Here is a 14,871-nt window from a genome sequence, read left to right as displayed (position 1 = left end):
TATAGAAGTTTGTTAGATTTTTTGTTGTCATGTCGAATCTTTGCATATTTCTAAGTAGAGGTGCTGCAGCGCTTTCTTCGTGATTGCACTTGTGTGCCAGGCCCAAGACGGATCCTGTGAAATGGTAACACTGAAAAATTTAAAGTTGCTGATTCTCTCCACCTCTGATCCCTCCAAATAAGGACTAGCTCATGGATTCCTGGTTTTCTCCTCCAGAAGTCAATAATCAGCTCCTTGGTCTTGCTGACATTGAGTAGGAGATTATTGTGTCTATGTCCCTCCTTATATGCTGATTCATTCCCACCTTTGTTTCGGCGTCCAACAGTGGGGTTGTTGGCAAACTTGAATATGGCATTGGATCTGTGTTAGTCACACAATCTTAAGTATAAAGCGAGTAGTGCAGGTAGCTAAGCACACAGCCTTGTGCTGACGGAGATTGTGGAGAGGATGTTGTTGCCAATCCGAACTGACTGGACAAGTGAGGAAATTGAGTATCCAATTGCACAAGAAGAGATTGAGACCAAGGTCTTGAAGCATATCGATTAGCTTTCAGGGGATAATAGTATTAAATGCTGAACTGTAGTCAATAAAGAGCATCCTGATATGCATCTCTGCTGTTCAGATGCTCCATGATTATGCTGTGGCTTAAAAAAATAATCCAAGTAAATAATGAGCAGTCCATTCATGATTGAAAAAGATTACATGCATGGTGTATTTATGGAAATTAATATTTTTATGGAATAAATAATGTATTTATGGATGCTTAATATTTCAGTTTCCAGTCAGGGATTTCGGTCTATGAAAGCTCTGTGAATACAGCACTGCTGAACACTGAGACAAAATTACTTTTAAGCCAGTGGCAGCAGAGTTAATAGCAGTGCTTAACAGACTAGGGATTCTAAGGATGGCAGACATGGGCTATGTGAGAGGAAGTAGAAACATGACAAGAGAGCTGGGGCACTAGCTACACTGAGAGCTAACCTGGAGTGACTGGCAGAACCACCACTTTTCCTGGCCAACATCTACTCACTAGAAAATAAATGGACTCCCTGAGATTGAGAGCGTGCACAGAAAGGGAGAAGAAACTGCGGCATTCTGGTTTTCACCGAAATATGACTAAACAACAACATGGGATGACAACCATGAGGAAATCTGCAGATGCTGGACATTCAAACAACACACACAAAATGCTGGTGGAACACAGCAGGCCAGGCAGCATCTATAGGGAGAAGCACTGTCGACGTTTTGGGCTGAGACCCTTCGTCAGGACTAACTGAAAGGAGAGATAGTAAGAGATTTGAAAGTAGTGGGGGGAGGGGGAAATGCGAAATGATAGGAGAAGACTGGAGAGGGTGGGGTGAAGCTAAGAGCTGGAAAAGTGATTGGCGAAAGTGATACAGAACTGGAGAAGGGAAAGGATCATGGGACGGGAGGCCTCGGGAGAAAGAAAGGGGGAGGGGAGCACCAGAGGTAGATGGAGAACAGGCAGGGTGATGAGCAGAGAGAGAGAAAAAAGATCAAACAACTAAATATGTCAGGGATGGGGTAAGAAGGGGAAGAGGGGCATTAACGGAAGTTAGAGAAGTCAATGTTCATGCCATCAGGTTGGAGGCTACCCAGCCAGTATATAAGGTGTTGTTCCTCCAACCTGAGTGTGGATTCATCTTGACAGTAGAGAAGGCCATGGATAGACATATCAGAATGCGAATGGGACGTGGAATTAAAATGTGTGGCCACTGGGAGATCCTGCTTTCTCTGGCTGACTGAGCGTAGGTGGTCAGCAAAACGGTCTCCCAGTCTGCGTTGGGTCTCACCAATATATAAAAGGCCACACCGGGAGCACTGGACGCAGTATACCACACCAGCCGACTCACAGGTGAAGTGTCGCCTCACCTGGAAGGACTGTCTGGGGCCCTGAACGGTGGTGAGGGAAGAAGTGTAAGGGCAGGTGTAGCACTTGTTTCGCTTACAAGGATAAGTGCCAGGAGGGAGATCGGTGGGAAGGGATGGGGGGGATGAGTGGACAAGGGCTGACTCTGTTCCACACAAATAAAAACTCCCTTTTGGGGAAATCCATAGGTGGTGGAATCTATGTGTACATTAACCAAGGTTGGTGCACAAACTCATCTCTAGTTAGCAGTCACTGTTCTGGGGCAATTCAACATCTTACAATTAAATGCAGCCATATTACCTGCTCAGGGAGTTTCCTGTTGTGTTCATCACTGCTGTTCACATACCCCAGGAGTGTTAATGGCAAGGACACACTGGGAGAGCTTTACAGTATTATCAGTTCTCAACAAAACAAGCATCCGAACGGTTTCTTCATCATTGTAGGAAACTTCAATCACATTAACCTACAGGATATTTTATCCAAATTCCACCAAAATGTGTCACTATGGCCACTAGGGGAGCAAGCGGACTCAACTGTGTTTATACAAACAGGCAAGGTTCTTACAAAGCCAGCCCATACCTTCATCTTGGTCTCTCTGACCACATCTCCATAATGTTAATCCTGGCATACTGATTGCTGCTGAAAATGGAGCGAACAGTCAAGAGGACCATCACTGTATGGCCTAATGAGGCAATCTCTATGCTTCAGGATTGATTTGAATAACTAACTATCAGATGTTCAAGAAGGGTGTCACATAGGAGAAGACAGGGGCCTTAAGGAGTATGCCTCATCTGTCACCGGCTATATCAGTAAGTGTGTGGATGACATTGGTACCACAATGGGTCATCTCGCAGCCCAGTCAGAAACTGGCTGACTGCTGAGGTGTGCTCCTTACTAAAAGCCCAGGATGCTGCCTTCAAGTCTGGTGACAGAGTAGCCAGGAGAACCCTCACCGTGGGCATCAAGAGGGCTGAGACCCCCTTCACTCAAAACAAAAATCAGGAATGCTTGTCTGATAATGATCTCTGGCATATATGGCGGGGCATCAAGGGCATTACTAAGGGCAAGGAAAATGGGCAGGAAATGGGAGAGATGCGTTTGAGAGCAGAGTTGATGGTGGACGAAGGGAAGTCCCTTTGTTTAAAAAAAGAAGACATCTCCTTCATCCTGGAATGAAAAGCCTCATCCTGAGAGCAGATGCGGCGGAGATGGAGGAATTGTGAGAAGGGGATAGCATTTTTGCAAGAGACAGGGTGGGAAGAGGAATAGTCCAGGTAGCTGTGAGAGTCTGTAGGCTTATAGTAGATATCAGTAGATAGGCTGTCTCCAGAGATGGAGACAGAAAGATCAAGAAAGGGGAGGGAGGTGTCGGAAATGGACCAGGTGAATTTGAGGGTAGGATGAAAGTTGGAGGCAAAGTTAATGAGGTTGCCAATTCCTCCGTCTCCGCCGCATCTGCTCTCAGGATGAGGCTTTTCATTCCAGGACGAAGGAGATGTCTTCCTTTTTTAAACAAAGGGACTTCCCTTCGTCCACCATCAACTCTGCTCTCAAACGCATCTCTCCCATTTCCTGCACATCTGCCCTCACCCCATCTACCCGCCACCCCACTCGGGATAGGGTTCCCCTTGTCCTTACCTACCACCCCACCAGCCTCCAGGTCCAACGTATAATTCTCCGTAACTTCCGCCACTTCCAACGAGATCCCACTGCCAAGCACATTTTTCCCTCCCCCCCCCCCCTTCTGCTTTTCTCAGGGATCGCTCCCTATGCGACTCCCTTGTCCACTTGACCCCCCCCCCCCCCCCATCCCTTCCCACCGATCTCCCTCCTGGCACTTATCCTTGTAAACGGAACAAGCGCTACACCTGCCCTTACACTTCCTCCCTCACCACCATTCAGGGCCCCAGACAGTCCTTCCAGGTGAGGCAACACTTCACCTGTGAGTCGGCTGGTGTGGTATACTGAGTCCGGTGCTCCTGGTGTGGCCTTTTATATATTGGTGAGACCCAACGCAGACTGGGAGACCATTTCGCTGAACACCTACGCTCGGTCCGCCAGAAAAAGCAGGATCTCCCAGTGGCCACAGATTTTAATTCCACATCCCATTCCCATTCTGATATGCCTATCCATGGCCTCCTCTATTGTCAAAATGAATCCAAACTCAGGTTGGAGGAACAACACCTTATATACCGGTTGGGTAGCCTCCAACCTGATGGCATGAACATTGACTTCTCTAACTTCTGTTAATGCCACTCCTCCCCTTCTTACCCCATCCCTGACATATTTAGTTGTTTGCCTGTTCTCCATCTCCCTCTGTTTTCCCCTCCCTCCTTTCTTTCTCCCGAGGCCTCCCGTCCCATGATCCTTTCCCTTCTCCAGCTCTGTATCACTTTCGCCAATCACCTTTCCAGCTCTTAGCTTCATCCCACCCCCTCCAGTCTTCTATCATTTTGCATTTCCCCCTCCCCACACTACTTTCAAATCTCTTATTATATTTCCTTTCGGTTAGTCTTGACGAAGGGTCTCGGCCCGAAATATCGACAGTGCTTCTCCCTATAGATGCTGCCTGGCCTGCTGTGTTCCACCAGCATTTTGTGTGTGTTGTTTGAATTTCCAGCGTCTGCAGATTTCCTCGTGTTTACACAGATACCTATCAATCTCTGCCTTAAGTACATCCAATGACTTGGCCTCCACTGCTGCCCGTAGCAACAAATTCCATAGATTCACCACCCTCTGGGTGTAAGGGCAGGAGTTTATTTGATTAGGTCATAGCTAGGTCACTCTGTAGTTCTGGTCAACACACTTTAGAAAGGACATAATTGTACTGGAGAGGATGTAGAGGAGATTCGCCAGAAGGTTGACGAGTATGGGCTTTTTCCACTTATGAGGAGAAAATGGATAGGCTAGCTTTGTTTCTCTTGGAACAGTGGAGGCCAAAGATGGACCTAACTGTTACACACAAACCTGAATGGCATAGATAGTAGATAAAAGGAGGCTTGAAGACATAGGTTAATGGTAAGGAAAAAAGAGATCTAGAGGGGATCTTGAGAAGATTTTATTTATTCCATAGGGTGCTGTAACTGGAATACACTGCCTGATTAAGTGGTAGAAGCAAGAATTCTTATAAAACTTAAGCCACTTTGAGATGAGCACTTGAATTGCTACAGCAAAGAACAAAGCCAAGTGCTGGTACATGGGATTAGATTTGATAGCTAATTAATGGTCAATATGGCGAGTCAAAGGATCTTTTTCCCTGCAGTACGACACTATGAAAGGGAGGAAGTATACACAGCTTCCTAACATAGGAAAGTGGAAATGTTTATTCTTTGAGAGTCAAGAAGAAACAGCTAACTTTATAAAAATGCACTGGCATTCATGAACTTGCAAGGAGCATTCCTGAGCCTGTTGGCCAACAAGTAGGCTAGATTTAGCCTTAATTACTTGCTGCCAGAAGCTAAGTTTCCCAAGGTCTGGAAACTCCAGTCACTAAGGTTCAAGTGACTCACAATGTCTAAAGCATGGAAACAGACCCTTCAGCCCACCACATTTGTGTTAATCCCACTTACCTGATTTCATCCTTACCTATGCTGGGGAAAAAGACTGTCACTATCTACCCTTTTGAGCCCCTTTTAATAAAAAAAAATGTCAAGTCACTTGTCAAGAGTCTTCACTCCAGGGAATAAGAGCGCCAGTCTATTCAGTCAAGCCTTCAGAACCAGCAACATTCCTGTGAATCTTTTCCACACCCTCCCTAGCTTAATCACCCACTTCCTAAACCATGGCAACCAGAATGGCAGACAATTATCCAAGTGCAGCCTACCAATGATTTGAACAACTGTTGGATGCTTTCCCAACTCCAACACTCAATGCCTTGACTGATGAAGACAAGCGTGCTATTTACCTTCCTCACCACCCTATCCAATTCTGTCATCACTTTCAGGGAAATATGTACTTGTACCTTACTGTCTTACTGTTCAGAAACACTCAATATCTGCCATTTACTGCGTATGTTCTGGCCTGGTTTAAATTGCCAAAATGCATCACTTTGAACCCATACCAGTTAAAGGCTTTCCTGTTATAAACTTCAGGCAATCTTCTTCGCTGTTCACCGTACCACCAATTTTTGTGTCACTTGCAAATGTAATATTACCAGCACTCTCATCCAAGTCGTTAATATTTTATAATTTAATAATATATTAGGAAGGCATTCAAGATTTAATGTTATTTCTAGTACACAAATGTAAAGCAGAATGAAATAATTGTTATTCCAGATCTGATACAGCAAAAAAATAAGATAAAGACCTCAATAACAATTTTAAAAAACAGTAAATATTGGACTTCCGGTAAGATGGCGATTGTTTAGCTGCTCCAAACTTTTGTTCCGTTACTGTCACTACCTTTGCACTAAATGTCTCCATTTTTTAAACCTTAGTTAGGAATTATTTCGGTATCTCTCACTTGCCTGTGAATATATCTAACTTACAATGTCTAGCAAGAGTTCTAAACCCGGGGGAAAAGAAGCCATGACCCCGTCGGAGCTGGTTGCGCTTGGAAAGCTCCAAGACGAAATCTTAAAGGAATTTAAAACCTCTGTCAAACAGTTAGAAGACAAACTGGATCGGATCAACAATAAAGTGGACAAACATGCTGAACACTTATCTCGCATCGATTCGACTTCTGAAGATTTAGAAAGTCGTGTTCGATACTTGGAGACTCTCTGTTCCAGCTGAGAGGAAAAATCTAACAAACTTCTTTCCAAAATGGTGGATCTCGAAAATCATAGCAGACGCTGTAACATCAGAATTCTGGGATTACCAGAGGCGACTGAAAAGGGATCAACCGTGAAGTTTTTCGCCGAGTTTCTCGGTGAGTTATTCGGGAAAGATTTGCTTCCGAAGCCGCCCGAGCTCGAATGGGCACACAGAGTTTACGTTCCCCCCGGAATTCTGGGCTCTCGCCCGCGACCAGTAATCTTGTGTTTCCATCAATACCAGGTAAAACACAGTCTGATCGTAGAGGCGCGTCGCAGGGGGTCGCTTCCCTTCAAGGATACAACCATTCGCTTTGTGGAAGATTTTGCACCCCAGACCTTAAAGATGCGCGCTGAGTTTAAAGGTGCAATGAAAGTGCTTTTTGATCGTGGTTTCAAACCTTCCCTTCGTAACCCTGCTGATCTACGAATCAAGCTTAATACCGGGAAATATAAGTGGTTCAAATCAGCGAAGGAAGCCGAAGCGTTTGTGGCAAGTCTTCCAGCTATCCAGCCATCTTCGGAATCTGATCGGACCTCATAAAATGGTGGATAAGTACTCCTCGTAGTAAAATTACTTTCTCTGGACTCGGAATTCACTTGAATCACTCGGACATTATTCATTGAAACTTTAAGGGCCGTTGACAGTCTCTCCCGGGATTTGGTGTGTGTGTAATCTATTTTTATTCTTGTATAACTTTACCTACAGAGTTCTGCAACTAATTCTAACTTGTTTTGGAGGTTCGAAGTCTTTAGTGAAGGCCTCCCTGTTTGTCGGTTCACAGTTCAACTGCTGATTTATTTTTCCTTTGTTTTAAATATTTATTTATTTTATCTTTTTCTTTTCTTCACCCCTTTTTTCTAATCTCTGAATTTTTTTCTCCCTTCTCTGTAAATGGTTGATAAACACTCGTCTTGAATTTATAACTTTCCCCTTCCTCTTTTTTTTCTTTTTCCTTCTTACCTTTTTTTTCCCTTTCTCTTACTTTATTCTTCTATAATGTTTCGCGGGTAGGTTAGTTTTGGTTTTCTTCCGATTTTCTCTGTATTAAGTTGTATATTTCTGCAGAAGGTGTTCTAATCTGTAGTTATGTTTTCTAGTGCATAAACTAGTTATTATTTGCTATAATATTTATACGGAAATGTTGTTAATGACACAGATCTGGAAGTTGTATTTGGGTTAATTTTTTTGGTAGAGCTAGCTACTTGTTTTGGTAGCCGTCTAGTTTTGGGTTGTGCGGGTGGGGTGGATTTTCCAGTTCCAACATCTCTTTATTGCTTAGGACATGTTTTTATATTTTGACCTTACGAATCTATGTTTACATCTCTGCTCCCAGACTGCTATTGTACTGCTTGACTTTTTATATGCCTGCTGCCTTTTATGCATTAGTAATTGATAATGGCTAGTGCACTTAAATTCGTGAGCTGGAATGTAAAGGGACTGAACCACCCTGTTAAAAGGAGGAAGGTATTCTCACATATCAAACAACTCAAAGCTGACATTGCTTTCCTTCAAGAAACTCATATTTGTTGTTTTGATAACTCCCGGCTTCTGTCAAAGTGGGCGGGTCAGCATTTTCATTCATCCTTTGCCGCTAAAGCTAGGGGAGTTTCCATTCTTATTAATTCAAATATTCCTTTTGAACTCCATAATAAAATATCTGATACAAATGGCCGTTTTATTATTGTTTCTGGTAAACTATATAACACTAAAGTTGCACTAGCAAACCTGTATGCCCCCAACTTTGATGATGTTAACTTTTTTGAACGGTTTTTTTCCTCACTACTTTTCCTCATACTCTCTTATATTGGGTGGTGATTTCAACTGTTGATTGGATCCTAAACTGGACCAATCGTCCTCTGTTACCAGATCACCTACTAAATCTGCCTTAGCTATTCAATCGGTTCTTAATTCGGGGGGACCTTTTATCGAGTACTTTCATAACCTTCCTCTTGACTAGGGTTGTTTTGTTTTTTTTTCTTTTTTTTTTCTTTTCAGTCCCTTGCTTTCAGCTCCCTTTTTTTTTCTGGTAGTAGGCATTATTATCCTCTGTTGATAAGTGTATTCACAGTCTGGGAGTTTGACTGTCCGGACTTATACTCTTTATACTGTGTGGTGGTTGGTCTGGAGTTGTTGTTTTTTTCTTGTGTTGTGGGGCTTGGGGAGGACGCTAAGCTCACTTGTCTTTAATTTAGTTGCTTTTTTTGTTAAATTCTCTTCCTTTGTAGCATATTGTTATTGTATGCTTAATCTTGCACTGTATTAATGCTCCTCATTGGGATTTGGGGTTTTTAATTTTGTAAAATGTTTTGAAAAACTAATAAAAATTTTTTTTTAAAAAAAAACAGTAAATATTAATACAGTATGTAAGACAGCTTGTATACGTAGATTGATTGTATGTCCATAAAGTGATGCTAGACACAGGAGTGTCTGTGCATAAGGTGACTGACAGAAAATGATAAAGTAGTGGTGGTTGGGGCTGTGGAGAGGTGGGTTAGTGGGTGAAAGTATTGATCAGCCTTACTGCAAGGGGAAAGTAATTGTTTTTGAGTGTGGTGGTCCCAGGGTGGATATTACCCTGATGGGAGTGGGACAAACAAGTCATGAGCAGAGTAGGTAGAATCATTTATGGTGTTACTGACCCTTTTCTAGCACCCTTCTGTATACATGTCCTCGATGGCAGGTAGACTGGTGTTAGTGATGCACTGAACAGTTTTAGCTACTTCCTGTCTGCTGCAGTGCAGTGATGCAGTTTGTTAGGATACTCTCTACTGTGAATCTGTAGATTGACATGAGTACAGATGTGCATAGTCTAGATCTCTTCAACAACCCCAGAAAGAAAAGGCATTGGTGAGCTTTTTTGATTGTGTAGGATGTATTCTGGAACCATGAGAGGTTGTACGAAATGTGCACTCCCAGAAGTTTGAAAGTGCTCGCCATTTACACTGCTGTGCTAATGATGTGGAGGGGTTGGGAGTGGTGTGAGTTCTCCTAAAGTTGATAATCATCTGTTTTATCTTGTTGATATTAATGAAGAGGTCATTTGTCGGTGGGCACCAGGCCTCAAGCTCTTCCACCTCTTCTCTGTAAAAGTTTACTAAGATTTGGCATGACATCTAAGACTTTGACAAGCTTCTATAGGCGCACTTTGGAAAATATACTCTGGTCTCATCACAGCCTAGTATGGAAACAACAATGCCCTTGAATGGAAAAGCTACAAAAAGTAGTGGATATAGCCCAGTCCATCACAGGTAAAGTCCTCCCCACCATAGCACATCTAGAAGGAGTGCTGTCACAGGAAAGCAGCATCTATTTTCAAGGACCCCAACCACCTAGGCCATGCTCTCTTGCTGCTACCACCAGGAACAGGAACTACAGGATCTTCAGGCCCCATGTCACCAGGTTCAGGAACAGTTATTTCCCCTCAACCTTTAAGCTCTTGAACCAGAGGAGATAACTCAAACTCAACACAGAACTGGTTCCACAATCTATGGACTCACTTTCAATGACCCTATAACACTTGTTCTTGATGTTTATTATCTATCTATCTATTTATTTATTTTTATTATTTTGGCTTTTTTTCGCTCTTGTATTTGCATATTGGTTGTTTGTCTGTCTTTGTTCTTTGTAGTTACTGTGAATGCCCACAAAAATGAATTTCAGGGTAGTGTATAATGACATAAATGTAATGGCTCCGTCTGTCTAAGTAGACAATGAATGCGCCTGTTTCTGGGGCGCAGATCTGGCGATGAATATGGAGATCCTGGGCTGCCCAGACATCAAAATCCCCCTCTCAGCTTCGTAGATGTGGTCCAAAGGAATGCGAAGCGGTACATTTGGCATCAGCTTGGCTGCAGGAGCTGCCGGGAGGTGGCGTACTACCTTAGGGGCTCCACTCTGGATTTGTGTAGGGTTTACTCCTTAGCTTTCTCTTCTCCCGAAGATACCCACAAGGCAGTGGGATCCGTAACCCTAGATAGGGGCCCATACCGGGTACTGTCAGCCGGATCCCGCTGAGCCCAGGACTCGCGTAAGGCAGGGTCGTCACACCCTGTAGTAGTGACATATGGAGCCACTATCTACTACCTCATGACATATATGTATTTTGATAATAAATGTACTTTCAACTTTGAAATCGATTAAAAAATTAAAAAGAAAATTACTTTCCCTAAGAATCAGACCAGCCAACAGATTTACAGGAAGATGTTTCCTGCTTGGCATTGCTGCCTGCCATACCTCCAGCAGTGCCCTTATGGCAGCTCCAGGGTCATCAGCCAACACTTACAAAAGTTACATAATTTTGCAAAGGGTAGTTGCCTGCATTTCACCTCCACTGTCTTATCACTGGGGTCTTTGAGAGCCCGTTTCCCAGAGTAAACATTGGAAATCTTAACAGAATGGAACTCCACAAGTGGTCTCTGAATAGAATGGAGAAGTTAAGTGAATTAGTTAATTCTGTTTCATACCTGTGAGTAAGTTAGGAGCTTCTCTACTTGACTTTACATGCATGGAAGACCTAGATGTCTTTCTGCTTATGAGGAAAACCTAATAGCTCAAACTACTGAATTCTGTTTGGGAAAGTTGTCTGTTTTTTTGGTTTCTGAACATCCATTCCTGTGTATTTTTCTGTATGCAGCTGGTACATTAACTATTTAAGTTTCAAAAGTTGAGTTTTTAAGCACTGTTACTACTTTACTAGTTAATTGGAATTAAAGCAATAGAACATAGAACAGTATAGCACAGTAACAGGCCCTTCGGCCCATAATGTGCTAAACTAAATAAATTAGTAATAAAATGGCCAACTAAACAACTCCCTTATGCTTAGATGATGTCCATAATGTATCTGCTTCTACCACCAGGCAGCACATTCCAATGACCCACCACTCTCTGCATGCGTGCGTGTGTGTGTGTATGTATATATATATATATAAAACTTGCCTTTAACATCTCCTTTAAAATTACCCCCTCTCACCTTAAGTGCATGCCTTCTGGAATGAGACATTTCAACCCTGGGGAGAAAGATGCTGTCCATTCTATCTGTGCCTCTCATAATCTTCTAAATCTCTATTGGATCTCCTCTCAGCCTTGCACTACTCCAGAAACAACAAGCTTTATGCAGCCTCTCATTATAGTACATGCCTTCTAATCCAGGGACCTATGAACTTGTACCCTAAACGCAATTAAGGGTCTTGCCCTTAACTGTGCTTTGTCTCTTTATATTTGACCGACCAAGGCGCGACACTTCACATTTGGCTGGGTTAAACTCAATCTGCCATTTCTCCTCATATATCTACAACTGATCTATATCCTGCTATATTCTTTGCCAGTCTTCTATGCTTATCCACAACACCACCAATCTTTGTATCATCTGCAAACTTACTAATTCGCTCATGTACATTTTCATCCAGGTCATTTGTATACATCACAAACAGCAGAGATACAAATGCAGATCTTTGCGGAGCACCTCTAATCACAGACCTCCAGCTAGAATAAATCTATTTGACCATTACTTGGTTTTTATTTCACGAAGTAGATGTCCTGTGGAAAATTGGGAGTGTATTATTTTATATGTAGTTTTATTTTTTAGCATTAGATACAATTGTGTATGTATGGTGGACCTTGGCACAAAATGTTAATATTACATCTTAAATCTATGTAAACCTATATTTAAAACATCATTTCATATGTGCAATAACTGTTTTAATAACCTAAAGTTTGCAAATTATTTGAAGGGACTGGGTGTGGCAAAACAGGATTTTGAACGTTGGTTTAATTATAGGAGTAAGCCTATAAATCTTTGATCTTGCTTAGACATTCATTAAGCTCATGACAGTTCCTGCACCTTATCTATTTACCACCTAATCTCCATAGCCCTTGCTTCTGTCTTCAGAACTCCACAAGTCACAGTCCTGATTATATTCAGTGTACATTCAGAGCTTTTTGGAATAGGGAATTCCTGGGTCTTAACAACTTTTTAACTAAACAAATTTGTTCTCATCTTGGTTGAGACTTTATCCTAAGATTATGTCCACTTGGTTTAAGAAAACAGCCTCTCATAATCTACCTCATCAGTCTTTCAGAATCTTGAATTTTATGATCACTTATTTACATTCTAAATTCCATACAGTATCTACTGATTTGATAACCAGCTCTCTCCCAAATTAGTTTAGTATATTTATACTGCCTTGAAGACCAATGTGGGGTTGCTCTGTATTCTAAGTACAGTATAGTCTCACCAAATCTCTGTATATTGCAGATTAATTTCTGTACCTTGATGCTCAAGCTGTCTTGCAATTAAGAATCATCTACTATTTGTATGTTATCTTCTGAGTTTCATGACTAAAGCATAGTTTCCATCTTTAAACTCAAATTCACAAGTTTGTCACCATTTAAAAATATCTCCCTATTAATACAATGGGTTGGCACGGTAGCGTAGTGGTTAGCCTTATAGTACAGGCGACATGGGTTCATTTCCCGCCACTGCCTGTCCATTCTCCCAGTGATTGCAGGGGATTCCTCTAGGTGCTGTGGCTTCCTTCCATAATCCAAAGACTTTAATTGGTCATTGTAAATTGTCCTGTGATTAGGCTAGAGTTAAATTGGGATTTGCTGGGTGGCATGGCTCGAAGGGCTGGAAGGGCAGGATCTGCACTGTATTTCAATCAATTAAAAACAATCCATATTCTGCCATCTTTTTGGCCTTTTACTTAACGTGTCTATATTATTTACATTTCAGTGTTGTACCTGAATTTATGAAACTGATATTTGATGTTGGCAACCCATCTAATTCTTTCATTTTTGATCTTTCCAGCAAAACCATTTACTTCTACTGTAAAGGAACTGCGGCTACATCGAGATGACTTTGAAATGCTGAAAGTCATTGGCAGAGGGGCATTTGGTGAGGTGAGCATTCAACAACTGCATCTAATAGTAATCGATTTTTTCCTGATATTCTACTACTTTTGGAAGTTTCTCTTCTAAGATATTAATAAACCATTTACAAATATGTAATTTGATGTTCTTCACAAAAATGAGCTGTAATGCCCTGGTTAAGATTTTTACTGTTATGTATAGGTAATTAATTTTAGCAGTTCTGTAAGAGCAGTCTGTTCTGCTTTTGGCCTGTTTGGGTTTTAACTGAGATGCGGGGCTTTGTTCAGCTTAGGAATGTGGTGTCAGCCAGTCAGGATGGTGAAATTGGGAAAAGGTTCTAGAGAATGCTGGGGGAGCAGCTTTTGTGAGAGTCACTGGTGTGGATCGAGGTCTTTTTGGTGGGAGCTGAGAGAAGACAGGAGGGAAAGATGGCTGAGGATTCCATCCCTGTTGTCCAAAGTGATATGTGCAGATGAATGGCTTCAAAGAGGAAGGACCAGTACTCCCATGGGAGAGCCCGTTTGTTGGAGATGGGTTTCGAGCAACGTTTAGAAGGTGGTGTGTGCTTTCATGTAGACCAAGGGTCCAGTGCGTGAGTTACAGGAAACTTCAAGATGAGCTCCAATTTATGTGTATGTTTGTTTAATTATAATGGGCCTTTTTTGTTTTTTTTCTATTACTCTTTGGTTAAGTTAATATTCATAAATATTCTTTATTTAGAATTGTATGCAGTGTATGATCTGTTATTTCTTGCTGATGGGCAATTGCAGGGGAGCAGTAAATCACACAGTATTCACACAAACTGGGGTTTGGGTGGGTGAGACATCGCAACCTCACGGGTTTGGCAGGACCAAAATCATATACACCATCGACCTACGGAGCCTGAGAAAATTGGGTTTCTCACCGCGGAGTCCAGTGGCTGTTCGCGAGGAGCTGATGAGCCACATTTCCAGAGACACCCAGTAAAAAGAGGTTTCATAATCAAAATGTGGATTGTGATCATTTTTATAGTCCTTAATTTTGGCTTATAATTATTGACTGATTCTCTGTATAATTTTGGAGATTTAATCTTGTTTTCATGCACATGATATCTTTTTAGTGTTAAACCAATGTAATTACCACATTATCAAAAGTTACCACTATTTGCCCTGAGGAAGTGCTTTGAACACAGCAAAATGTCTTATGGCAGTGCTAAAAAATAATATTTAATTGAGTCAAATATGGATGACCTAAAGCAGATGTAAGAAGCTTGATAAGATCAGTAAGATTTAGGGACTGTCTTAAAGAAGGAAAGAAAATTACAGTGAAGCCTTGATATAACATGCTTGTCAGGAACAATTTTAATGACCATAT

At 41.9% G+C, this 14,871-nt stretch overlaps 1 protein-coding gene across 4 annotated transcripts in view; it reads left to right on the top strand.

The window, feature by feature from the left end:
* cdc42bpb (CDC42 binding protein kinase beta (DMPK-like)) overlaps positions 1 to 14,871 on the top strand; it is a 198,209-nt gene that overhangs the window by 69,598 nt on the left and 113,740 nt on the right. For all 4 annotated transcript variants that reach the window (XM_073039719.1, XM_073039718.1, XM_073039717.1 and 1 more), the window contains exon 2: positions 13,457 to 13,548. In XM_073039719.1, coding sequence (XP_072895820.1) covers positions 13,457 to 13,548 — 92 coding nt within the window. The remainder of the gene's footprint in view (positions 1 to 13,456; positions 13,549 to 14,871) is intronic.

This window comes from Hemitrygon akajei, chromosome 3 (genome assembly GCF_048418815.1).
Source record: "Hemitrygon akajei chromosome 3, sHemAka1.3, whole genome shotgun sequence".
NCBI lineage: Eukaryota > Metazoa > Chordata > Chondrichthyes > Myliobatiformes > Dasyatidae > Hemitrygon > Hemitrygon akajei.
Note: the sequence above shows the minus strand (reverse complement) of the source record. Positions and strands in the feature narration are given on the sequence as shown.